Source organism: Glycine max, chromosome 15 (genome assembly GCF_000004515.6).
Source record: "Glycine max cultivar Williams 82 chromosome 15, Glycine_max_v4.0, whole genome shotgun sequence".
Taxonomy (NCBI): domain Eukaryota; kingdom Viridiplantae; phylum Streptophyta; class Magnoliopsida; order Fabales; family Fabaceae; genus Glycine; species Glycine max.
Window position 1 is genome coordinate 778,225 of NC_038251.2, and position 27,366 is coordinate 805,590.

At 31.6% G+C, this 27,366-nt stretch overlaps 4 protein-coding genes across 7 annotated transcripts; 1 reads left to right on the forward strand and 3 right to left on the reverse strand.

Annotated features, from left to right (window-relative positions):
- Positions 1–699: 699 nt before the first annotated feature.
- LOC100819732 (broad specificity amino-acid racemase RacX) lies at positions 700–3,943 on the forward strand. Its single transcript, XM_006597065.4, has 2 exons — positions 700–1,746; positions 3,456–3,943. Exons 1-2 carry the CDS (start codon positions 1,042–1,044, stop codon positions 3,735–3,737), a joined length of 987 nt encoding a protein of 328 aa, XP_006597128.1. The 5' UTR covers positions 700–1,041; the 3' UTR covers positions 3,738–3,943.
- Positions 3,944–7,872: 3,929 nt separating this feature from the next.
- LOC102665231 (uncharacterized) lies at positions 7,873–9,884 on the reverse strand. Of its 2 annotated transcripts, none has more exons than XM_014767536.3 (3): positions 9,328–9,884; positions 8,407–8,659; positions 7,873–8,238 (listed from the first exon to the last, which is right to left on the reverse strand). In XM_014767536.3, the coding sequence occupies exons 2-3, from the start codon at positions 8,618–8,620 to the stop codon at positions 7,991–7,993; spliced, it is 462 nt and encodes a 153-aa protein (XP_014623022.1). In that variant the 5' UTR covers positions 8,621–8,659; positions 9,328–9,884; the 3' UTR covers positions 7,873–7,990. The 2 variants fall into 2 exon arrangements, with proteins under 2 accessions (XP_014623022.1, XP_014623023.1); XM_014767537.2 differs by lacking the exon at positions 9,328–9,884 and adding an exon at positions 8,847–9,312.
- A 1,237-nt stretch (positions 9,885–11,121) lies between these two features.
- LOC100782864 (biotin carboxyl carrier protein of acetyl-CoA carboxylase) lies at positions 11,122–15,403 on the reverse strand. Of its 2 annotated transcripts, XM_003546076.4 has the most exons (9): positions 15,193–15,403; positions 13,865–14,035; positions 13,294–13,370; positions 12,447–12,506; positions 12,061–12,303; positions 11,933–11,995; positions 11,594–11,662; positions 11,463–11,508; positions 11,153–11,373 (listed from the first exon to the last, which is right to left on the reverse strand). In XM_003546076.4, the coding sequence occupies exons 1-9, from the start codon at positions 15,200–15,202 to the stop codon at positions 11,303–11,305; spliced, it is 810 nt and encodes a 269-aa protein (XP_003546124.1). In that variant the 5' UTR covers positions 15,203–15,403; the 3' UTR covers positions 11,153–11,302. The 2 variants fall into 2 exon arrangements, with proteins under 2 accessions (XP_006597130.2, XP_003546124.1); XM_006597067.3 differs by lacking the exon at positions 15,193–15,403 and having other exon boundaries at positions 11,122–11,373; positions 13,865–14,081.
- Positions 15,404–20,741: 5,338 nt separating this feature from the next.
- LOC100784991 (uncharacterized) lies at positions 20,742–26,179 on the reverse strand. 2 transcript variants are annotated; one of them, NM_001253221.2, is made up of 9 exons: positions 25,838–26,142; positions 25,521–25,734; positions 24,657–24,742; positions 24,356–24,571; positions 22,961–23,142; positions 22,124–22,282; positions 21,894–21,974; positions 21,754–21,808; positions 20,764–21,404 (listed from the first exon to the last, which is right to left on the reverse strand). In NM_001253221.2, exons 1-9 carry the CDS (start codon positions 25,946–25,948, stop codon positions 21,198–21,200), a joined length of 1,311 nt encoding a protein of 436 aa, NP_001240150.1. In that variant the 5' UTR covers positions 25,949–26,142; the 3' UTR covers positions 20,764–21,197. The 2 variants fall into 2 exon arrangements, with proteins under 2 accessions (XP_040865371.1, NP_001240150.1); XM_041009437.1 differs by lacking the exon at positions 21,894–21,974 and having other exon boundaries at positions 20,742–21,404; positions 25,838–26,179.
- Between the last annotated feature and the right edge of the window lie 1,187 nt (positions 26,180–27,366).

Consider the following 27,366-nt stretch of genomic DNA (forward strand, 5'->3'; position numbering starts at 1 on the left):
TTATTTTTGGCTTCATAAATATTACTACTTTTTATTAACCATGATAGATTGCAATTTCCATCCTACGCTAATATTAACCTTCAAGCTACACAGATCATCAATAAGAACAATTAAATATATTTTATATAATTAATCTATTTTAAACATCTACAAAATTACATTTATATGTAAATATATAAGATTAATCTAATGATTGTGGACATGTGAAAAGAGAAAGGAGGGACATTTTTAATAAAATTAATTAATTAACATTTTTTGATAAAAAAATTACATTAATATGCTTTATATAATATTTAAAAAATTTAGTAACATCACTGAAAATTCATATATTGTTTTGCTTATTCAACTTTTATTAACATACGATGGTATTATAGTTTTTTTTTTTTAAATAGAATCTCATTTAAGTCATGGATAATACATTAGTCTCAAGATTTTTTTTAATAAAATAGACTAATCCAAAAGAGTTTGTGTAGACTTTCTTTTATTCATTAGAGAAGAGTTTGCCAGAGTAGGAGTATTGATTAAAATTTATAAGAGATTTAAAATTACGAGTAAAGTTTAGATGTGTGTTTAAAAAAAAATTAGAATTTTTGATAAATTTTCGTCCCATAATAATTATTATCGTGTGAGAAAAAAATTATTCTATTGTTATTTTAATTTTTTTTTTCCTGTATAAATAATCTAGACGATAACTATAACGAGACTATGAAGTATTAGAAAACCTACATGTACCAGAAGTGTGGTAGCATTGAGAGTATGGTTTACTGGTGTGCTAAGAGTGCATTATTTGAGAAAGAGAAGCATGGTGGGTTTTACTGTGAGGTTAGAATTGAGAAATGAGGTTGGTGTGAAATTGTGAAGCCAGATTTCTGCTCAAGGGCTTTTCTATAGGATGGTTCTTGTTCATCGAATCTCATACTCTGGAACTCGAATGTGGTTGTAAATTTCAGAGACAAGAATTAAGACACCATTTTGGAAACGTTCTAAGAGAAGGGTAGAGACAGAGTGAACTCCAACTCTCATATTTCACAGACATTGGAGATGTTGGATGTGATGTCTTTGAGTTACCCCTTCCAAACATTGTTGTTAGGTTGTGTAACTACTCCTAGTCGTAGATACTTGAGCAAGACAAGGTGGTACCAAGTTCAAGCCACACCCCCATCTTCACTTATTCTGAATGCAGATGAAAGTGGCAAGTTTTCTGAGAAGCTTCATGGCTCAAACCTTGCTTCGGGGAGGGGTGCTCCTTTTGTCACTCAGGGAAGTGCTGTTGGTATAATTGGAGGAGTGTCTATGGATGCCACTCTAAAATTTTTGAGAAAACTTGTAGAGTTTAGTTCAGAAGATGGAGCTAATTCCATCCCTTTTGTACTGTGTTCTGATCCTCTCTTGAGTAAGGAGCTTCTGTCCTATGAAAGGAGTATTTTTGCTTCTAGCACAAGTAAAGCAGAAAACTTGAAGCAGGATTCTTCTCCAATTGTGCAAACTCTTAGAAATAAGAGGGTTTTTCTTGAGAATTTTGGGACTAGTTGCACCGTTATGCCCTGTAATGTGTCACATTCTTGGTATGAACAAGTGTCCGAGGGATGTTCTGTTCCTGTTCTTCACATGGCCGAGTGCGTCGCCAAGGAGCTCAAGGAAGCTAAGCTAAAGCCACTTGAAGCCGGTAGTCCTTTGCGGATTGGAGTGCTTGCAACAAATGCAACTCTAGCAGCTGGTGTTTATAAGGAGAAGCTTCAGAATGAAGTAATTTCCCTATGTTTGTTTTCAACACCTTGCTTTCTTAACTATCAACAGCATATCTTATTACTGCACACTAGGCTAAGAGAAAGTATATGCTCTAATAAACTTTAGAACAGTAATTTCTCCCTATATATAGCTCCTTGTGCTAAATGTAATAATATTTATCAACTCAGGTCAATGTAGTTGCTCTGCGGAATACCCGTTGCAGCATTTCTTTTTCACATTATAACTTTCAGAACACTCTATATGATGCAGACCTTTATAAAATCCTTTCAAAATTAGTTGCATTCTTCTTTATGAGTATTGAATAACTGCAGCAGTTTTGGTAGAGTTTCTACAGATCTGAACATATAAAATTTCATAACAATAATATAATATGGGCAAGGCCCTATGCAGTTCTTTTTTACTTACAAAGATTATGGAAACCACCCAATTACCATTTATGATGGGAAATGTGATAGATGTAAGTGGTTGCCTGAGAGTTTGATTAAGGGGCTGTTAGTTTATTTGGTTAGAGAGTTAGTTAATCAATTGTTGATATAAATTAGTTTGTTGGGCTGAGACAGAAAGGAAACAAGGCAGATTGCCTATAAATAAGAGGAGGGGTGGGAAGAGTTAAGTATCTTGTCATTTGTGTGAGGGATGGGGCATTTGGGCATTGGGAGTTAGGCGGTTTTCTTTCTGTATTCTGTGCCAGTTTCTATTAGGGGCATTTCATATTTTGTCAAATGTGATGCCTAATTTAATGTTTCAGCACTTCGTGACTTCTCAATTTCATATCTATGTACATTTTTTTCTTCTTGGGCAAGCCATATATATGTACCTTGTGGGCACCTTTGTTTATGTTCTATAGGACTAGATGTTTGCAATGAGTAGATAATTTGTTTGTATTGTTACTTGTTTCTTAACTTTATTCAACAAGTGAAAACAACATTTCTCATATGCCAAAACAAAAACACCGGAACAGTGTTTTCTTTCTCATATTCATGAAGATCGAGTTTCCTCAGTTAACCCATCACCTATTTCCTGTGTCAAAAAGAACTCCTAGATCATTAAACTTTGATGAATACGATATTTAATTTCTAGTTGTTGGTTCAAATGAATCAGTAGTTTAGTATTGGTTTGCTTATTATGGCAGTTGGAACACAAAAACCACCACAGCAGGGGGGATTTTTTATCACTTATCTTTCCTTTGTAATCCAGTACAGGAATAACAGGATATGGTTTAATGCAGCATACACTTCATAAATGTTTTACTTAACCTTAATGTGAGCACAATACTTCATACGCTTGCTTCTCTTTTGGTTCTATGGGCCTACAAAGTATTATTAAACCTTCATGTTTGATATTATGAACATTGAAAGAATTCTACCTGGTCACATCCTTATTCAATCACAGCTCTATTTGACTATTACATCTGTAACTGCTTTCAGTTACCGCTTACTACTGTTGCTAAAATTCTGGATGGCATTTGTCAATATGTCGTAATGAATTTTGTATATCTACACATGTGCACATGCAATTTTTTTTTTGTTGATTTTTACAATTTTGCCATTTTCTTATTTATAAACATGGAGTTGACTGTCATGTATGTATTTACATATAATACACTAGTTTTTTACTTTTCCTGCAATTCTTGAAAGACCGTGTTGAATTGGGTTGACGAGCAATAGAGATTTTGATAGCTGTTCATCTTGCTTATTTGTGTTCAGGGATTTGACGTTGTACTGCCTGATAGAGCAACGATGGAGCATACAGTAATACCTGCAATGGAAGCTTTGAATAGAAAGGACATGGAAGGGGCATGCAATCTATTGAGAATTGCACTTCAAGTTCTTTTGGTGAGAGCTGCAAATTCTGTTATCCTTGCTTCTGATGATATGCGGGACCTCTTGCCCCCAGATGATCCTCTTCTCAAGAAATGTATTGATCCAATGGATGCATTAGCCCGATCAACTATCAAATGGGTAAAATCCTCTGGGCATAATACATGAACAACAAAAGAAAGTAACTATTGTATTTCATTAGTTATGTATCAAGATTCTTCTGGTTTCATTGATATTGTTCATTTCATTAATGCAAACTCTTGTATTCAAAACACTGTAATTATGCCAAAGATGTATGTTGAGTATTAGAGCACATATTCCTTCTGAATTCATGCACAAATCAGCCTTAGTTGAGCTTGAAAAACTTTTTATCATATCTGTAATTTGGTGTTGTGTTAGTACGTATGACAAACATATAAAACCAGAAAATAAAACACAAAACATAGGGACATGGATTAATTTAACTAAAACTCTGGTAATGTAAGCTATCAAGCCTAGTCGTGTAAAACCTTTAAATTTAAAAGCCTTTATTAATTATGCGTCATTTAGCTTTCTGAATGGATAACAATGTTCATTTAACTCAAACAGAATCACCTTTAGGTGGTGGTAAGTTCACACTTCATAGGGTGCCCAAGAAAGAGATCATCACTGATGATATGGCTAGACTTGGAGTTGAAAGGATAACAATAGTGCTCGCCATTCTTAATTTAATTTTAAAGCCATCTCCTTGATCTTCTTTCCATCGTTTGCTACGTTCTGTTGGCCCTCATCTCACTGTTTCATTAATCACACCAAAAAAAAAAACTCACTATTTCAACATCACCTAATGGCTAGTAATTGAGGCTCAATAGGGAAATTCCAAGATTTAAAGCTCAGAGGAGGATGCAAATGCTTTGTGCTTCATTTTGAGTTGGAACAACAACCGCAACCGTGCATATGTAATTATTATACCACTGCTACATTTGATTTCTTTACAAGTACGTACAACAACTGTTTTCATCACTTCTAATCTGTCTAAGCTTGTAACATTTGGGAAAAGATTTTGACATTTGATTAATCAAAAAGAAGAATCCACTTCAACCAATATGTCTTTAGGTACTGCTATACATAACATATAAATAGCACTCAGAATTGGTGGACAATCGGTTAGAGCAACAGGTGTTATAACAAAAATAATTACAAAAGAGGGAAAATTGGTCACAATAAAATTATCTTATGAAAAAGTTTGTTTGATATCCAAAAACTGCTCACTCAATGTTCCTTTATTATTTTGGTATACGAACTTTTGTTCTTGATGACTGTACTAACGCTTGCTCAAATATCATGAGCAGCTTAGATGTTTGGCGTCAATATTTCAATAATAATGATAATTATATATCAACATTTACAAATATTTTACACAAGGGACAGAGACAGAAAGAGAAGGAAAAATAAGTACACCATGATGTGATGAAATGAAATAAAAAGGGCAAATGTAATTTTTTTTGCAAAACTTTGTTATGTGAATAAATTATTCATTATGTTAAAAAAATCATTATTCATATTTCAAGAACATAAGAACCTTAAAGTTGATTTTTTATTATTATTAGTTGAAAATTATAAAAATCAAATGATAACTTTAAAATATAAGTTAATTTGATAGTCAATTTGGATTAATAAGTAGATGTAATTTCTTTACTTTATTATTGTTTTTAATGAAATAATGAAGAAATTAATATCTGTGTTATTTTTTATTAGCAAAATTCAAAAGAAGAAGATTTCACGTGCTTTAGAGGAAAAATTGATGCAAAAATTGAAAAAAAAAGGTTTGAAGAAAAAATTGAAAGAATTGAAAAGCAGGCTTAGCGCGCAACACACTCTTAGCGCGAAAAAAGTCTACGAAGAAGTCCAACGCTTAGCGCGAAAGCTCGCAGAAGTGAAAATTAAACTATCTAGTGCCTATATAAGGAGGAGGAAGCAAAAGAAAAAGACATGGAATCTCACAACCCACGCACTTGGTCTATCCCTTTCTCTTTAGTCATCCATCATCTTCTTCCATCCACCTCAATCCCCTAAAGTGTAGAAGTCTCTCATGACAATGAGAGGTTAAAACCCTCTCTTAGTTAGGGCTTGACAAGCCTAAAAAATCAATAAATGTATTGTAATGCTTCATATCTATCAATGCAATCAGGTGTTTTTTTTCCTATTATCCTTTCTTATTTTAATTTCATGTATCATGCATTCTTGCATCATCTTTAGGGGTTAGTCGCTCTTAATAGAAATACAAGCAAGGCCTTACATGTATTAGTTTTAGGAGTTATTTATTGAGAAATGGTAATGTCTATAGAATTGGAAAATGGTATCTCAATATTGCATTTTTAGGGATAGAGTTATTTTGTTGTGCCTCTGCATAAGTCTTTATACACTTAATGGTGTTTATGATTTCATCTTTGCAAAGGAATTCGGGGAGAGAATACATAAATTAGGCTCTTCATTTTCATCGTGAGAGATCTGGGTTGAGCATATTAATAGATATGGGTAGGAAAAATTTACAAAATTGATAGAGAAAAATCTAAAATAATACATGTTAGGCAAATAAGGCAGACTAGGTCCCAACATTATCACATTATGAGGATTTATCTTCCTCTATCTTCATCTTATCTTATCTTTCTTTATCTTCTATTTTCTTTTATCTTTATCATCTTAATTCAAATATTTTATCTTTTCTATCTTCTATTTTTATTTTTAAATATTTTATCTTTTCTTTTAAATCTTTATCTTATCCCTTATCTTTCTTTATCTATTATTTTATTTCTTTATCTCTTGCTTTTAAATTGGGTTTGCATCAATCTAAGTAGGATTCGACACTCGGGACTTCCGAGTATTGTGATAAAATTGTTACACTTGTCAATTAGTTAACAAGTTTTTGAGGCAGTTGTCGGGACTTTGGTTTTCGTACTTGGTCGTTACAAATCCCAATTTGAGAGCAATTATGTTTTTTATTTTATTTAAATTGTTTTATCTATTAATTTTTTTAGTTGCTTTATTTTATTTTTCAATTTTTTTCTTTATTCACTCTTATTTTATTCTTTTTTTTAAAAAATAAAAAATATTTATTTAAGTTTTAATTTTTATTCTGTGATAACGTGCACGGTAGTTATTTCTTTTGTGAATAGTTCACATTCCTTCTTTGAAGAACATATCATGATAGAAGATCGTCCACAAAGGATGACGCTAGAGGATTATTCTAACTTTGTTATACCTTAATACTTCACTAGTACAGCCATACTAGATGTGCAGGTAACATTTCATATCCATATTTCCTCATCCAGCTGATTTAGGAGAATTTGTTCCATGACCTACCAAGTGAAGATCCGTACGCACATCTGGCCACATACATCGAAATCTGTAACACGGTGAAGATAACAGGAGTTTCTGAAGACGCCATCAACCTCAACTTATTTTCTTTTTCCTTGGCCGGTGAAGCAAAAAGATGGTTTCACTCGTTTAAGGGGAATAGTCTGCAGACATGGGATGAGATGATGGAGAAGTTCCTGAAGAAGTACTTCTCGAAATCCAAGACTGTTGAGGGAAAGGTGGAAATCTCATCCTCACCAATACCTCATGAATCGTTGAGCGAAGTCCTTGATCGCTTCCATGGGTTACTCCGGAAGACTCCTACACATGGGTTTAGCGAGTCAGTCCAGCTCAACATCTTCATTAATGACTTGCAACCCCATTCCAAGTAGCTCCTCGATGCCTCAGCCGGTGGGAAGATCAAGTTAAAGACTCCAAAAGAAGCTATGGAGCTGATAGAGAATACCAAAATAAGTTGGAATCATAAATATAATAAGTTCAGAGATTTTTTTTTTCTTTTTTCCCGAGATCTCTTGTTTTATACGTTACTTGCATTGCTAGCTTAGTAATTTTAATGCTAAAAAGGTCTTTGCTTAGGAATATATATATATAATCTTTTTGCTTAGGGGCTAGTTTTGCGACTGATAAAAAAAATATTATCATCTATTGAAATCTGAACCGTTCTGGATATCAATTATGGCAGAATTCATATAATGCAACACTGAACATCTGCTCCAACAGTACAAAAGAGAATATGTGCTGGTTATGATTTTAATTTCTCTGAAAGCTTTTTTTCTTGTTAGCTAATATTATTTTCGTTACTCTAATGGGGTATAACAGAAGGCCTGGTAATAATTATAAGTGCTAACGCATAATAGTGTCATAAATTTGGCAGGCTTTGTAAAAAGAAAGCTATGTATATGTAATATCTGAATAAAATACTGACGTATATAACCTGTCAAAAAAGAAAAATAGTAAAAAATAGACTGAACCATATTCCTCAAAACAAACTCCGTCAAATTGATAGTGAAGTAAAACTCTCGACAATTTTACATTTTAAGAGAAACTGCTTAGTTTTGGTATAGTTATTCACTAGTCCAGCCAGTTTGCTCAGCATAGATGCCACTGATCCTTTGTAGATCATTGTTTTTGAATATGAGCTTAACAGGACATGATGGTTCATTCTTAGTTGCCACAGTGCTAGTTGAGGCATTTGTAGCAGCAGAAGTTTGCATTATCCATTGTTCTGCATAACAGCAGCCATCACTTGGAGCAGCTGCAGAAGTTCGCATTCTCTTGGATTCTGGAGAAGAGTAGCGAAGTTTCCCTACTTCTGCATTCTCAAAAACAAGAGTCAGAATTTATTTACAGGGACAGTTCAATATTCTATAGAATCACAAAATGCCATGCAAAATATTTTAAAATGTAGCATCAAATCAAACCCAATAGAATTTGTGTTTTGTTGGATCAAAATATTTTTGTTCACTAAGTCCATCCATACGTGACCAAGCTTGCTTGTCTTCTTTCAGTCTGTATGGGTTTGGGAGTAGTGTGGATGAATGAAGGAAATGAGAGGTGCGTCCGTGAACGGACACGCCCCTCCTGAATCTCCTGCACATTTCTGTCTTCTTCACCACCAACTTATTCTTATCTGACAATTCTGCTTCCTTGAAATTATAATGTGTTAATTGTTTTTGTGCTTCTTCTGCGTCCATCTTTCTTTCCTTCCTCAACTCAAAAGTCTCAAACACACACTACCAGAAGAATGTGAAATGGAAATAAGATAGACAAAAATTAAAAATAAGAAAAAATAGAGCTAGACATAAAAATACTAATTTATCCTTGTTTACAATACATTTGATATAAACGAGAGAGGAAAAAAACCTGATATAATTGATTAAGGAAGGAAGATAATTGACTATCATAGACAAAAATATTTACCTTTGCTTATTGGGTATCAAAAAAATAACCAACTAGAAGAATAGTGTAGCATGAGCAGGAGGCGACCAAACCAACATGAACAACAAATCAACTAAAATAAGAGAGATTTAAGCGAGATTAATTTTGGAAGCCAAATGAAGCCCTAGATCCATATCGGTTTCTTTGTTATTTATGCTCTTTTTTGTGCATAAGTATTTGTGTGCTGCTGCTCCCCAACTCTTCATTATTTCTCTCCACTTTTCTCCTTTTACCCCATGCAGAGTGTGAATGACACAAATTATTATTATTAATTTACCCTTTTTTAAAATACATTTGATATAAACGAGAGAAAAATATGACATAATTGATTATGCATCGAAAAAAGTGATTATCAATTTGGCATTCCGGTCACCAAAAGAAAAAATATATATAATCATTTTTTACACAATCTTAATCCATTAAGGAATGAAGCTAATAAACTATCATAGAAAAAAATATTTACCTTGCTTATTGGATATCAAACAAAAGACCAACTAGGAGAATACTGTAGCAAGAACAGGACGTGACCAGTCTAACATGAGCAACAGACCAACTTAGAGAACAGAGATGTAAGTGAGATAACTTTTGGTAGTCAAATAAAACCCTAGATCTATACTTATTTCTTTGTTATTTTTATTTTTTTTGCACATAAGTATTTGTGTGTAGGACCCGCAACTTTTTTTTCTCTTTCTTCATTTTTACACAATTATTCTTCTCTTTTTTTTCTCTTTTGTACCCATAAGTAGTTAATCTTCACTACCACTGATCCACAACTCTTCATTACTCTCCTCTATTTATCTATCATTTCTTTTACACCAAACAAAGCGTGAATGATACGATTTATTATTATCATTATAAAAAATTTATTTGTACACAAGTGTACAACAAACTTTACAACTAAGAACAAGGTATGAAATATAATAAATGTCGTGATATATAAAAATATTTCATTATGTTTCATTAAATAAAAGATTGTATAAAAGTAATAAATTTTATCACTATTCCTATTGTAGATGTTTAAAAACAAAAATTAAAATAAAAGGTAAAAAAAATTGTAATTGAAGATGAAAATAAAATAAAAAAATATGTTCTCAAACCAAATAATCCTAAAAAATGGAGGAAACAATTCCATTTAAAAAAAATCTTTAAATCTCAAATATCGTAACTTTTTAGATTATTAGTTATTTTAGAAAAAATTATAATCTTATCCCCCTAAATATTTTTCATAAGCTTCATTTTTTAGTCTTCCATTTATTTTACCCATTAAATATAATTTTTCCTTAGTCTCGGCATAAATACTGAACAAAACAAATAAAAAACAATCAAATAAGTTATGATAAAAAAAATTCACAAAAGGTAAATTACAATTTTATCAAAAAAAATGAGTCTAATAAAAAAAAGTCATGCTATTTAAGATTAAAATCTAGTCACGCCTCTTTAACTAAAAAATCTCCCACATTTACAGTTTGGTATGCCACATGAAACTATTTCGTTAAGGGTGAAAAACTGAAAATGTATTGAATTACATTTTTGTAAAGCCTGAACCTAGTTTATTTATCTAATATTTTTTAAAACCTAAACTGATTCGAAAAACTTATTTGAAAGCTTACCTTATAACAAAACCTTTTAAATACTTTATAAAACATGTCTCTAACTAAATTAATAAGCCTAAATTTATATATAAATTAATATTTTTAACCTTTTAAATGAAGAAAAAAACATAATCTCAAATAATAATAATAATTACTTAAATAAGCCAATTTATTAAATTTAAAAGCTTTTGAATCAGCTAAAATCTAACTTTATTAACTAAATTAGTTTTTTAAAATAAAATTTGACCTAACTTATTTAAAAAATAAGTTTGACTTGACTTATTTAATAAATAAGTTTGACCAGACTTATTTAAACAAGTGCAAACAACACACTCTTTAGTCTCTAACAAACTATATTACTGATTCTATTAAAAATTACAAAAAAATCAAGAGAAAAACTCATTAATGTAAAAATAAAACCTATCAAAATTTGTAATTTTTAATAAATTTCAACAATAATAAAAAAATATGTTCAAATCAATAATAAAGAATGTTAAAAAAAATATGTTGCTATCATAGGAAAACAAATGATTTTTCCTTCCCGTGTGTGACGACATCGATCAGTGTTTATTTATTTTTTAAGAAGCCACTTGTTTCTAGTCTAGTGTCTAGATGTGTCTTGAGTAGGCGGCTATTTGCAAACAGAAATGTCAAGAGAGTGAGCGTGACAACACCGCCAACACAAATAGGAAAGTATGAGAAAACAAAGTAGTTTGATTTTACCCTTTGTCTTTGATATGCAAAACAAATAAGCTATGGACCACATGAACTCAAAAGTAATGAAATATATGTATGACTCAATTACAGCATGGCTGGCAAGAATGACTGTTTTCCAAAAATTCGAGGCTATTGAAGCTTCTTTATTCCAGGAAATGATGGCAATATTGCAACAAGTGCGTCACCATATCCAACAGGATCTGTCAAAGACCAAAAATGAGAGTCACACCACACAGTACTAGTCTAGTCTTTAGAGAGAAATTAAATTAAATTGATTCGGGAAACTAACCGCCGTCCTTTTGTAGGATCTTGATGACCTCTCCCGACACATCAGACTACAAACATGAGAGTCATAACAATGGTTAGTAGTAGTCATCATATCATAATCATGCAACTTGGAAGAGAGGTCAAGACCCAAACCTCAATTGGCAGCTCACCACCAAGCTGTTCAATATAACAAATCACTTGCCCCTCCTCAACATTTTGTTTCTGTCAATTGGCACACATCTTCATAAAAAACAAGCCAAAGGCATACTAATAAAACAAATGTTGTCTAGTTGCCCAGCTACTGCCAGCCTTATTTCCAAAATATTGCAGTTTTGTGATCATATATTTAATTGTCAATACAGATAGAGATGGGAAAATCATAAAGAAAAAGTAATTCAGAGTTGTATTTTCTCTATATCCACACAAGGTGTGAATGTGCAAGATAACAAGATTTCCCCAAAAAGAAAAGAGAAAAGCCATGCACAACTGTACCTCTTTACATGATGGTGGAGCACGCCTCCCCTTTATCGTCCGTGATCTCCTAAAGAAACCCACCTGCTCTATGGTTTTAGAGTGTGCACTATGTAAGGGATGTAAACCATAAGTTTCAGATTTCTTACCTTTGGAGACTGAATTATTACCAAGCCTTCATCAGCAGCTTTGTTTAGGAATCTCTGGATGGACCCAGAAGAAGGTATTGGGTCTACTGGCTTCGAGACAGCCAACGAAGTTGTAGAAACTGATCCATTTGTTTTAGGTGTTTCTGTGACATTAATTATACTTTCAGAAGCAGGAATTGGAGGAGGTAGAGTTTTAGTTTTTTCAGTCAAATCCCTCACTACATGCAGGTGAAACCCAGCAAGCTGATGTCATTTGGAAGTTGGGCAGAGGACAATCAAGAAAGGAAACAACAATAGTAAGCAAGATTTAAGATGTATCTTATGAGATAGAAGTTGAACAATATTGTGCTGATAAAGAGATCAAAATTCAATTTCATTGTGCTTACTTTTAAATCTAACTCCCCAATTGAACTTGTGTCGCATAATTTTGTGAGCAGGAACTCCACCTGCAAAGAGATTACATATTTAAAAATTTTAGAAACAATAATATAGAACTTCAAATTTTCCATTCATGAAGGATAAGGTAGAAAATAGACTTATGAGTTAATTTATAACATCTCCTTTCAAGCGTCATAAAAGAGAAGGTTTTCAAGCATGCCAAAACTTCAGAACTAACAGATTAAAATGATTATTTTACACTACCAAGTAAAGGAAATCACAAAGTATCAATACAAATTTCTGGAATCCAGATTCTAAATAGTTATTTTGGGATCTAAGCTAAGTCTGAACTTGAGTGAGACAGTTACAGCATTGGAATGAGAGCACATGCATGTGCTGTAGGTCAAGCCTTAGGATGTTAAACATCTGATAGGTTCATAAACTTGGGCACAACCTTTATTCTTATTTTGGCATGTGCTTTGCCAGTTCAATCTGAAAGAGCTTAAAGTCAAGAACCTAATGTAGACCAAGATTTAAAGCAAGGCATTGGTCAATTTTAGACTAGATATATACTGGCAAAATATGCTATAAAATATATCAGATCAGAGCATGTAAAAGTTGAATACATAAAATGGTTTTATAAATACAAAGCAATTTACTCAGAAATCAAACAGAGTAAATAGAAATCAGGTCAAGCCTCAGACAGCAAATTGAAAATAATCTTAAAAATAGTCAAAGCCTTAAATGAACAAAATAAGGTAACAGATGAAGACCGCATAATAAAGTCATCACAAATTTGTATCTGATTTATAGATGATTGAGATGAATCGACAGTGAGATTTTCAAAATACTAACCTCAATAAGATTAGGAATAAGCTCACTTGTCAAACCTGAAGATTTAACCTCTTCAGAACCTTCTGACCTTGTAACAACTGTTACGTAACCATTTAAAGTATGTTATAGAAGTCAGACTATGGTACAAATATCAAGTTAATAGTCTTTGCCTTGTGCAAAACTACAAATCAATTGCTTTATATGGTATTTTAAATAGTCCCAGTTTTTACACAAAAAATTAAAGTCTTTAAAAAATGAACCAGATTACAGCATGAATGCACATGCATATCAATGTTGTCAAGTGGTGTAGAGTTTGATCTTTGCTGCTACCATTCTTCAAATAAAAAGTTGAATGCCAACACAATATGATTTGCATGAGGGGATGTGTTAGATGTAAAACAATTCTTGTACTTTCATCCAATAGCTTAAGCTTTTGGAATACTCGGTTCATGACGACTTTGTTATATAAAAAAACCTTTATTAAAATCATTGACGGTAAGAATTCTTCTAATAGGCTTAAAGAAATTGAATAATAAAGCAATGGCCTACACAAGAAAAAAATTGTAAAAAATCAAAGAATAGAAGAACTTACATTGGATCTCTGTCGGTGAAAACCTAACTTTCTGTCGTGACATAACCAAACTAGTGTACTGCAGTGACTGCTTACTGATCCAGCTTCTTGTACCAAATTGTTGTGAAAGGCCAACTTTTTTTCCACCAAAGTGCAAGTTCAATGCTTTAATATTTGGGGTCCCTATACTACCTGCCATTGAATTAATGACACAAATAACCATTATTTTTTTGGGATACATAAATAACCATTTAGTGGTCTTAAAAGAAACTCCATACCCTATCATAATTAGCATGGTAAGTATCTATATATGTCAAGACAAGAAATATCTGCTACAATCTAGAAAAAAGAATAGAGTTTTACTAATGCAATGTCAATTACAGCTCTGAAAAAAAAGAGCTAACTCAGCTAAGGCTAAGTCATGGAATGAACACACACCAGCAGAAAGCAAAATAAAGAGATTGGATAGTAGTAACGATTATTTGACACACAATACACATTATATAAATCAAGGCACTTTTTCCTCTTCGAAGGATACTAAAAAATCAGAGAGATGAGAGAATTTTGTTGTCAGGGCTAAGTTAATCCCAAAGTCTTTCAAATATATCTCCAAGTCAACAATGAAACGTGAACCTAACCAAGCCAAACAGTAAAAATAAAGCTTCAAAGGCAAATACAACCTCTACATCAAAAAATCATTACAAAGTTACAACCTGTTATGCTGTTTATGGAAATATTTACATTAAAAAAAAAAAGGGACTGAAAGACATCAAAGTGAAGGCTGCAGCAATTTACGAATTTAACAACAATCTGATACCTATAGAATTGAAAAGTCCCAGTGATTAGTACAGTGTATGTACTTCTTGACCCATCATTTGAAAAAATTTCCTACCCTTTATGTGACAATCTTCTATAACTTTTAATCATACCTATGTTGCTCTGACTCTTTTAAGTCACAAAATATTTATCTAAAATTTGAACCCATAATCAGTAAGTACTCAGTACAAAGCAAATATAATAATATCACTAAACCAGCAATAACCATATTAGATAACCCAAAACCTTATTTCAAATTCGCTTTCGTGTCCAGTTTTAAATATCCAAACATCACATTTTCCATCTTAGTAATTCATTATACGGTAGAATAAATGGAAGAAGATATATCAATTTTGGTATCACATTAACCACACAGCCTCTGATACTACTGCGAAGCACATGCAAAACAGACAACTATGGACAGAAAAAGGGGTGTGGAAAAAGACTTTTCGCCCCTTTTGAAGTAGCAACTCGTAATTTGTAAGCCAATCAATGAGAAGAAAGAGAAGGAAATAGAGGGAAGGAAGACTCACATGAAGCCATTGGAAGCGTGGAACAGGAAGAGAGTGTTTGTGTCTCAGAAAAGGGTAGAGGGTAGTGAAGTGAAGAAGGTGAAAAGCATAAGAGTAAGAGTAAGAAAAGAAGAGTGTGGTGTTACTTGAAAGTTGAAAGGGTGAGAGGGAAGAAGACGACAGACAGAAGAAGAGAGACAACATAGAATGAATGATGAATTGAGGTTAACTGTTACATCTGGGCAGGGCAGGGCTACACTTGTAATTTGGATTTCTTCATTCCTTTTTCATTCTCAATTTTCACCTTTCACCCCTATCCTATTTTTTTAACTTTACTATGATGATATAGTATATTTACCATATATCCGGGTGGCAAATCAAATTTGTATCAGGTCACTATCCACTTTTAACTTATATAAGAGTGTTAATTAATTTTATTATTTACTAATTGAAAATGTGCTTGTCAACATTTTTTTATGCAGAATTCAAAATGAAAGAATGTTGAACTTTTAAACACTATTATTCATATATTAATATACTATGTCAATATTTAGTTTAAATGATAAGGAATTTGATTCATTAAAAAAAATTGATTAATATACTAAGTCAATAACTTATTATACATGCATGTGCATGATACGCAATAAATATTTATTTTATATAATTAAAATTGATAATTTATAATAAATAAATATTTTAAATATATAAATTATATTTTAATTGAAATATGTAATAAATAATTTTTTTTGAACATATAATATGAGAAATAATTTATGTTGTAATCAATTGTTACTTTAAATTATTGATAATTTCTTTAAAAAATGTTCAAATTAAAATTCAAAATATTTAAAATGAAAGATTAAAAGAGATAAAATTTTATGATGCATGTAGGAGCATATCTTTAAAATTAGTTTCTTATATTTAGTTGTAGTTGTTAAATTCTTCTATTGATATTAAAAACATAAAAAGATATATCATATACATGTTAGTTAGGAAAATATCACCACTTCACGGATGATGAATATATTCAAATAAAAGTATATAAGAGAATAAAGACATGAAAAAATATTATAAGGAGATTATTTATGACTAGTATTTTAGCTTGTGCATTGTGCCAGCTTATTCAATTTTTCAGTATCTTGTTTATATAGCCAATAGAAAGAAATTTGAAAAAAAAATAATATATCCCAAGAAATTAGAGATTATAAAATTTGAAGAAAAAAAAAAGAATTATATAGCACATTGAAAGAAATTTGAAAAAAGAAACAATCTATCCCAAAAAATAAAAGTATACTTTTAAAAAAAATAATAAGAAAAGATGGATAAACTATACAGAATATAAAGAAAGAAGAAGATATGGTGGAGAGCTGTTAAAAAAACTATGTATATAAAAGTTATACTTTAACTTTTCTTAATAAAAAATAAATCTTCTAACAATTGTGAATAATCATAAAAGCATTTGTCAATGATATTATGACTTTTTTTTTACAAAATAACTATTTTTGAATATTTCATAATTAAGTATGTTATTTAAAAAGTAGAATGAAGTTTAAAATATTTTTAGCATTAAATTTTAAAAGTAAACTGAAATAAGGATATAAAATTACCGACAGAAGAGAAAGAAATCTTCAGAGTTAAAAAATAGAGTTACAAAAATTGATTAAAGAACTATTAGAAGAAACAAAAAAGGATAGAATTAAAAGGAAAATAAAAAGTGAACAGGAAGTTACAAAAATATTAGAGAAAGAAATGAGTAAGGGTAGTTACAGAAATTAATAAAGAAACTTTTGAAAAATTTGCAAGATGAGATGCACATAGCCTGAGTTACACCGTTTAATGATACAGATAATTTTGATGAGAGGATGTGGGAGAGAGTAGGGAAATTAGAGTAACAACACGAGCTTATTCATTTGTACATATAAGTAGATTTCTTTTGAAAAAATATTGAAATTCAATTTAGAAATAAAGATAAGAAAAATAGATTAAAAGAGATAGAAGGTTAAGAAAAAAAAAATTCTAAAAATGTTGTTGTGGGAGGAAATCTCCTAAAAATACTCTCGGTTCTAATTTGTATTGAGAAATTTGAGAAAAATATGCAAAAGTTAATTATTTTCGCATTTTTGTTGGCACAGACTAGTATGAGAGAGTTTAGTTTTTTAAAAGTGATCCACTTTATTTGAAATCATAATATTTCCACACAAAGTCTATAAAAGTGAGATTAGTTTTTTAAGATTTTGTATTTTTTTAAAATTTAAAATATTGTTACTATTAATTATTTGAATTAAATTGTATTTATTATTGTTATCAGGAATATTTTATTATTTTAAAATTCAAATTAAATAATAATTTATATTAAATTCTAACAAATTTTATTGTCTTTAAAATACTATTGTAATGATTATAATATTATCTTCAAATTTAAATCAAACTAATGTTATTTTATACTTTATGTAAATTTGATTTATTAAAAGAATATAATAGAGTAATTTTAATTTATATATTTAAAAGTTTGTATAAAGGATCAACCTAATGGTAAGTGATGTTTATAGCAATCTTTGAGAGAAATTCTTTTACTTTAAACAAAAAGTGTAGATATAAATAGAAAAAAAAAAAAGAAGAAATAGATGTTAAGCCTTTTTGTTAACGTGTGGGATCTTTTACTTTAACTATATTTTAATCCGAATATTTGAAGAAAATCATGTACCATACAATAAAATGAAGTCTTTAATCCGAGTATACCCAAAATTTAAACTACAAAACAGCAATATCGCTGATTCATGTGGTAAATCACAGAAAGTGTAAGGGATGCAGCTTCTTATTGTAACATGGCATTTAAACCACTGTTTTATAAAGGGTGCAAAGTAGGGATAGAAAGTTTTCAAAGTATGCACCTCCTAAAGGCAGTAAAGGAAAGTGGAACCCAACAAAGATCATAATATTGCACATCTCTAATGCCAATGTTGCCTTTTGCAACTGTGTTTTCACAATCTTCAAAAACAGCAGCAAACAAATTGTCCCCTCAAAAGGAATCAATAATCAAAAGAGAGAGGTTGGTATCTAGCTGATATCTAGTCTAGTCGATTAAAGTTGGTCTAGTTGGTAGAATACCACTCGAGATGCAAGTTTGAACTTGTTGTTGTTGGGTAGATAGTCAGTTAGTAGGTTTGTGTGTGAATGTTGTGACTTACAACTTAGCTTATTAATCTTGATGAGCTTTTGAAATTCAACTCACTTAAACTTTTTTATATACATAAAAAAAAAACTTAGCTAACTCACCGATTGAATATCCAATCACCAGATTTCCATGCAGTCCCAGCGCCTCCAAAGGCTCTTGAGCGTGAGGTGTCAGCAGCTGAGTCATTATTGACAGCAGCACACTCGAAGAAGCTTGAACGGCTAGCAAAATTGTGTGCACCACAGTTAGCTGCACCACAATACCAGTCACCTGAAAGTTGAGGTGCTGCCATGACTTGCACTTCCGCTTTCCCCGCACCTGCTCATCATTTCTTCTCTCTGCATGCACATTACTACTTAGTTGGAGATATAAGATAGGTTGAATAGTTAAGAAAAAAGGAAAGAAGAAAAAGATGGTGGATTTGATCCACTCTCTCAACAAAACTAACATTTATCATAAAAAAAAAAAATACTAGTTAGCATAGTTTAAAGACCCGGCCGGTTAGACTGGTCCACCAGAAACTTGATGGCATAAACGAACCAATTTGATTATTGGACTGACCATGCATCTGACCTAGGATGATTCAGTCAGACCTGACCGGTTTGGGATAAATTTTGCAACTCCAATCAGTTTTTAAAACCCGTTAGCATAAAAACCAAAAAACACTCTAAAATGTTCCAAAAAAAACCCAGGACTTATATAATTATGTTATCGAATTATTATTTGTGAACTTGTATTATTAACTTTAATACTTCAATTGTTATTTTTTGATTTTGAAGTATGAATAAATTTTTCTTAATCAAATAATGTTAGTTATATATTTATATATAATAGACACTTATATAATTTTTAATTTTTTAATATATATCGGGTTAAACCGGGTTAATTATTGACCCACCGGTTAGACCACTAACTCAATAACCCACTAACTCAACCTGACCAATAATCGGACGGGTTTCATAACTTTCCTAATTAGTTTCCTTTACAACGTTATGAAGCAAGTACTAATAGAGTTTAAGTATTAAAGATTTAAAGCATTGCTACATTTCTTGCATTATTTAACCGGAAAATAATATTATAGAGACACTAGGCGGAGGGGAAATAGAACATTATGAAAACTACAAAGACCAACCTCAAGATGATTGATGCAGCACGTACTACCGAAGCAGAAGCTGATGATGAAGGAATATTGTGATATGGAGGGTGGTTTATATAGTAGTAGAGGCCATAGAAAAAGTGAATAAACAGAGGGTGCGCAGTACTTTTTGATAAATGGAATCAATAAATTCTAAAAGAGTAAGAGGTCAAAAAGGGAAAGAAAATCATGCTACAATTCCAAAGATGAGATGTACTTTGAATTTTGAACATATACTTTGGCATGCAGTGGGCTTCAGCTTCATTTTCTTTCAAGATTTCATGGCATGTTACTTGATGTAATGTAAAGTACATTGTAAACATTTGTTCTTTTACTCAATAATCAGAAAGAGGCCAGGGGAAGTCTAGAATGAAATGAACCGAGAAGCTTAAAGTTAGTTAAAGGAACTTCTATACGTCATGGTTCGAGCACAGAAGGAGCACTTTAATTTTAAGCATGGTCTTTCACGATGGAAAGGCAATTCAGATTTCCAAATATTATAATTTGTAGTTTTAAATATGCATGGTGAATTGTTATGTTTATATATGAAACTCATTTTTTGACTTTTGAAGAGCTTACATTCAACTTTAGATGAATTGACACTTGACTAAATTGTTTACTTAATGTTTTTATGTTATAGAATGATTATTATAATATAAAATAAATAAATTATGCAAAATAAAAAATTCAAATATATATAAGTTTAATTTTGATGTACCATAAGTGTAAAAAAAATTATATTATTAACCAAATTAGATATTATCTTAAATATATTTTTATTACAAAATTTATCAATTTTATTTGATTCATGTGACAAATCTCTTATGCAAGGTCTCAATTGTAGTCTTGTGGATAAAAATAATAAAATTGAAATAAAAGATTTTATTACAACTAATCAACCTTTTCGAGAAGAAATAATCATTAATAAAGTTAATGAACATTTTCGATCAATGTCATAATATTGAAAAAAAAAATCTTATAATACATGGAAATCAATTATTGAGAGAAATTATAATAAATAATATAAAATATGTAATATATATTTGACAACTTTTGTAGAAAAATGTGTGTAAAATTAAAGCATGTAATATAAAATCAAGGCATAAAGTGTTGTCGGGATAAGCAAGCCCTATGTTACATCAAATACTATCCAGCTAAAGCTGTGGAAGTATCACGGAAAATTAATTGGTATTTATCATTATTTCATTATTCCTTTTCATCGTATCATTCGTATGGCTAGACTTAACCAAATCACAAGTCATTAATCTTTTATTTTATTTTTAACCAAAATCCTTTTCCACGTTGAAAATAGCAGCAGCAATTGCGATAGTATAAGATTCTGTATTTCTGTGTACAATTTTTTTTTCTCCCTCATCATCTAACCCTGCTTTAACTTTAGCATAAGGATCAGGGTCAAACGGTGGCCATATGAGTAGGGGGCTGTTTAACATGCTTCTAATCCAACCGTGCATGCCATTTGATCATTTCAATGTGTTCTTCCAAGTGAATGAAATCACCAAACCACCATTTCTACACTATTAGACTCTCACTAGCATAATACTTAATTTAGCATCATTTTCAACTAGCAAACTTTGCTGAGGCAACACCATTTCCATGTACATTCTACATATTAAACATCCCATTTTAGCAAAACCATCGTAAACCATCATCATCGTTTATATTGCTTGGAGCATTACTCCCAAAGAGGGTGTCACTTTAATATCCTTTTCTGCTCCTGCTACCAGGACTTGCTACATTCCTAGAACCGAGTGATTCAGGCGAGTCATGCAAGTTTCTCAGACCAGGAGAGGAACCTCCTCGATGTACAGGAGATGCAACTCGACGGGGAGATCCTACACTTGCTTCACTCCCTCTATATGCCTCAGCTTCCAGACTTTTGGCTTCTTCACTCAGAACTGCTAACTGTTATATCAAAAACGCAAGTACAACACGTGTTTATAATGATTCGACAAGGGTTAAATAGTCCTGGTGGACAAAAAAATCTCAAATTTACTGGATCATCAAATAACTATTGAGCGTGCTTAAGGAGAAATCACACCTAAATCTACATACAGCATAATAAAACAGATGGGGCAAGTTAGTTGTCAATCCAAATTAGGGCATTCTGTAAATAAAAAAGTATAAAATGGTTGAATTTCACAGAGAATCGCGGAAAAAGGATTTGAAATATATATAAAAAATCCCCTAAACTTTCAGAAGCTAATGGTCAATGAAAAACTATCATGATGCAACTATAAAAGTTTATAAATACCCGAATTTCATTCTCTCTCAGTCGATCTTGAAGTGCATTTATTGCAGGACTTAAACTGTAAAGTCACAAAGTAGTAAAAGGTTATTAGAAAGGCAACAAAGAAAATAAGGAGGAACAAAAATTGGACATTTTGCTCTGACCAATATTCAATCAGCTTGCACAAGGAAGCCTGATAAGTTGAAGTGTGGTGTATGAAAGTCAGTGGATGCACTTTCCCATCCCTGCAAAGTATAAACAAATGGCACATAGGAAATTAAGGAAGCAAATAAAATGCTTCCATTTCAACCCCACACACACACAAACACAAAATGCTTCCATAAAAAGCTAATTGGAGTATTAAGAATGACCATATAGTTTATCAAATTATCACCTCATATTTTGTAAGATGGCTTGATTATATGCATTTTGTTCCTCTTCAAATAGTACATGTTGCAGATCAGTGTATGACGATAGTGGTGAATCAAGGTTGATTAAAGACAAGGCTGGCAAAACATATAGGGGAATTTCTTTTCTTACGAACTCTGCACCACTGCAAACAATAAAAAGCCATTTTAAAACCCAATATTGAGAGAAACTATCTTGTCAACCTACTAAATGATTAAACATGGTTGACCAGATCAATCATAATACAAAGAAGACAGAAAAAGGTGCTATTGTTTATATTCAAGAGTTGCTCTACAGTTATAGCTTCCATTTATCATTCAAACTTTAACCAACAAACATTGAGAAGCATCCACAGAATGCCTATCCCCATCTCCTGTGTTATTATATTTCTTAATAGAAAATTTATGGTGTAATAAGTTATTAAAGACCTGTCATACACACTTGGCACAAATGTGTCAAGGAAATCTTTAGATTAGCAAAGGGAAATCATCCCCAAGAAGCATTAGAGGGGATGTTTTCGAGACAGGCTAAAATTTATGTTCAAACAGAAGCCAACTATTGTTCAGGACATAAATGGATACTGTGGTCTTCCCTTTATCTTCCTGTTTGTCTTCATTGGCAAGTACCTAGCTGCTATCAAGGTCATTATCAAGTCAACTTCGATTTGAGGCTTTAGATATGAAACGGCAGTCACAATTTTCCCTTATGTTTCACCTTTCAAGGGGACATGATGCAATCCAATTACCAAAAATAGGCCAAAACTATTGGTTGATAAATGATAAAGATCTTAGTGGTCAATTACATAATCATCAATATTCTATACCTCATGTCCAAATTTGAACGATGCATAGCCTCTTGCATACTTTCTGACATATCCATGGGATCAACATCAACTATGTTGGTGTCTGAATTGTTGGGATGGTAGTTTCCTCCACTTTTATCTCTCCCTAGATAGTTGGCATCAGCATTAGCAAAGAAATTCCCCAAGTCTGATCTCCCCCCATCCTAGCCAAAATATATAATTGCATAAATATAAGAAAAAAGGAAACACAATGCAGATCTATACAGAAAAAAGCAAGTATAGTTTTATTGATAGGACAGCCTCAAGGAACTGAATTCATTTCCCATATGATGAACCTGGAGTGTGTGTTTCATCTTATACCCTCATCTCGCCATATCAACAAAAAGATACACTAAAGTCAGCGTTGTAATAGGAAATAATTGCATCACCTTCAAGTAAAACATTTTTCAGATAAAAAAAATCCAGATTGGACACATGCCGAGGGGGTGGTTCTATGATAAACCAGTTGATAAACTAGTCAAATACAATACTGAACAGAAATCATACATAATACAGCAATATACTTGTTGTCCCAGAGACACAAAGTCTCCTACAGAGAGTATTCTCTGCTCACAGACTGCAAATAACAACACACTAGCTTAATTACACACCCTACTATTTATAGATATAATATAATCCTAATACATAACTGTCATCAGTTATTTTCTATGAATAGCAACCATCATGCAGTTTCCCATACAGAATAATGCAGTATTACTAATACAAGATAAGTGATTTTATATCACACACATATATACTTCTAATAATAACAACTGCCTCCAATCCATCAGTGGGTTGGATCTAATATTTTCTATGATAACTGCCATAATGCAGTTTCTAATACAGAACTAGCGCAGAATTACTACTACAAGGTAATGTAATTTTATATCACATATATTCCTGATAATAATTGCCTCCAATCCATCAATGGATCCAACCTAACCCATTTGGATCTCAGTTCCCAACACTCAATCCAATTTCTTCCTTTCATAGTTTGAAAAGAAGTTGGGATTCTAAAGCTTGTTGATTCAAGTATCTTGAACTGAAAACTTTGCCATGCTATAAATACACCATAACACCACCATTGGAAGTGGACACTAAAAAACAATATGTCACGTCAGTATTTTAACATTAAAAAGACACTTTGCAAAGTCATCTTAGAGATTTGTTTAAAAATTAAAAAAGAAAAGCAGAAAACAAACACAACTTATTTTAACAAATAAACATCCCTCTTACAATTTCTATAAGCAACATCATGTTTTTTAATTCTGCATTCAAGCATAATCTACATTCTAAATACCATAGTCTATTCTTTTCCCAAAAAACATAGCGCAACATACCAGATTTAAATTCAATTTGAGATATGATGAATTATACCTTACTAACAACAACACTTCTTGAATCGCCAGTATCCTGCTCGGCATTCTCTGCCTCGAAGTAACCAGGCTTTGTTGATACATTCTCGGAGGAACTTGGTGATGAATCAATATCAATAACAGGGCTTCTATTTACAGGAGACAGAGGTATAGGTCTTGACCTGTGATTCTGCTTCCCATCAGATGACTGGAAAGCAATTACTTGAATTCTTCCTACCTGAATACAGTCCAAAGTTATTCCATTTTAAACTAAATGAAAATCAAGAAATAAAAAACGTTTTGATCATGCATTCAACACAAACCTTGTTTACATCTTCACTGTAACAGGAAAAAATCAACCCAATAAATCCAGAATCAAGAAGTTGATACATTGCCTGAGTCCGCACATCTACCAAATAGTAAATATGTTTGTTATATATTGTTTTTTTAAATGACGTTAAGAAAGAACATATAAAAGCAAAAGATACTGGGTAGGGAGTATTGTATTGGACAAAAAAGAAAAAATGTGTTATGATTCAAAAAAATCTTTGTTGTGCCCCTCCCCTCCAACTCCCAAGTCCCTACTCTATAACATGCCTAATGTCAGAAATTTTCAATGTGCTATGTGCGTGGAGATAGATCCAAAATTAATGATTTTGTCTTCTAATAGGGAGAGTAGGAGCCATTAGAAGTTTAGAACCATATATCAAAAGCTTATGTATAGTGACAAATGACAATATACTTAAATAAAATATAAAGTCTAACAGAAAGCTTTTCAACCTAATTTCTGGAAGGCTCCAGCTAAATTAGTGTTTAATATGAAATGATTGAAACTCCAATACCATGCTTGAAAAATACGCACGGTATTTCTCATGGATAATGATATCTGAACCAGCCAATCTTCACTAGATCCATATAATCAGTCACACACACATGCCTTCATTTGGGGTTAAGTTGGAGCACAGTTTAAAAAGCAAAATTTAGAATAGCAAACATCAAATACTGTTTTTTTTTATCAAGCTAAGAACTGCATTGCAGCAAGGTGTTCCGGCCGTGCTAGCAATTTCCTCTCTAAAAGCTATAAAGTAGTTTATAAAACCACACTTGACCCCTTTCATTTCACAGAATGAACAAGTTAACAATAGGTAACTAACTGTTTCCATTTTAAGTGTAATGAAGTAACTTACCAACATGGGAAGGGAGAACTGTAATGTGAGGGTGTGAATGGTACCAACCAATAACTCTGGTTGTTCTTCCAGTGGATGTGGTCATTCTATCAGCCAAGGCAGAAGCAGCAGCCAACTGTTCAGGGTTGGTTTCCACTCGATCCTTTCGCCGATCAGACCGAGTCTGAGGAGACGCCCCCCATATCAATGCAGTCACACTCCCGTTTTTCGAATGCTGAATCCAATCCATGGATCCATCCACAATTACACTAACTACTGTTACTCTGTGTGTGTTTGTTGAATTTAATTGATAAGGAAAGAAAGAAAGGTTAGGTTACCTTGATGTCCCCAAGAAGAAGGCCCATAATCTCTTCGGTCTCAGTGGACAATGCATGAGTCACGCAGCTTAACCACACTTCCTCCGACATTGTCACGCTCGTCAGAGACATTCTCAATTCGATTCGATTCGATTCTTCCACTCCCAAACCCTAAACCCTTCCCCGGTTAATCTCTCTTCTTTCTCCGTCGTTCGTCGGGTCAGGGTCAGGGTCAGGGTCAGGCAAACAAGGCCTCACCTCAGCCTCAACTCGATAAACAAAACAAACACTTGAGTTGAGCTGAGCCGAGTTATACTTGCTCGCAATTCAATTAATCCTAATTCTTCTCTTTATTTAATCTCTACTACAACCCTAACCTAGATCTTAATTCCTATTTGGAGGCCAATACCAATAATTTCCACTTCTCACTGGCTTTTTTAGCAAATGATATTTTTTTTTCTAAACGTGGAAATCGATAATAATTTAGCCTTTCAAATAATGAAATTTATAATATAGTCCTGAATTATTAAAAAGTGAAAATTTTATCTCATTATATTTATGTTTGTAAGATGATTTTGTTTTTAAGAAGTAAAATTTAATAATAAATTATATTTTTTGAGACCTAAAGTTATATAATTTAATTTAAGAATTAATTTATCATAAAGTTATATATAAGATATAATTGTTATTTTTTTTTACAAAGTTTGCAAATAAATTAAAATTGTTATTCTTTAAAAATAAAATTATTATCAATTTACACATTTTGGTAACTATAAAATGATAATTTATATTTTTTTATTCAAATATTTCTTGCTTTTGCCCAACGCCACCAGTGTTTTCACAAAAAACAAATATCACTCCATCAATGCAAATCTAATATTGCCTTTGTTTTGGAAATTTCATTGTATTTGGTTTGCATTTTTATTTTTGGAAAATTTTTTTTATTTTTAAAATATTAAAATTTTAAAAAATGTTTAATTTGACTTATTATTTTCTACTTTCAAGAAATAAAAACACTGAAAATGTATTTTCAAAAAAAGATGTATTTTTATATTTGCTTAAAATTATATTCCTTGTTATAGTATTTTTATTTTACCCAATTAAAAATAAGATCTTATTATTTCCGATTTCTTGCTCGTTCGAAAAAAAATATCTTTATTGAAAATAAAAATAAAAATCTAACCAAACACAATTTTATCATCATTTTTTTATTTCAAGTAAAAATAAAAAACAACTGAACCAAACACGCGTAAGTAAAGTTAATTTTTTTATGTCATGTGTTAGCTATTTTTATTACGTCATACATGTTATCAAAGCTTTTCTATCATTAGGTTATATACACATAATTAAATATAAATGTTGTTAATATATTCACTAACATGTCTTTTCTAGTATAGTTGTAATTTTTATTATGTCTCAAATTTATATGTCTTGTTACGAATGATTTGATATTTAAGTTTTTTAATTTTGATCTGGGGTTAAATTTTGATTTGGACATAAAACTCCAAACTCCAACTAGAGATACTAATATCCTAAAAAAATAAGACAAG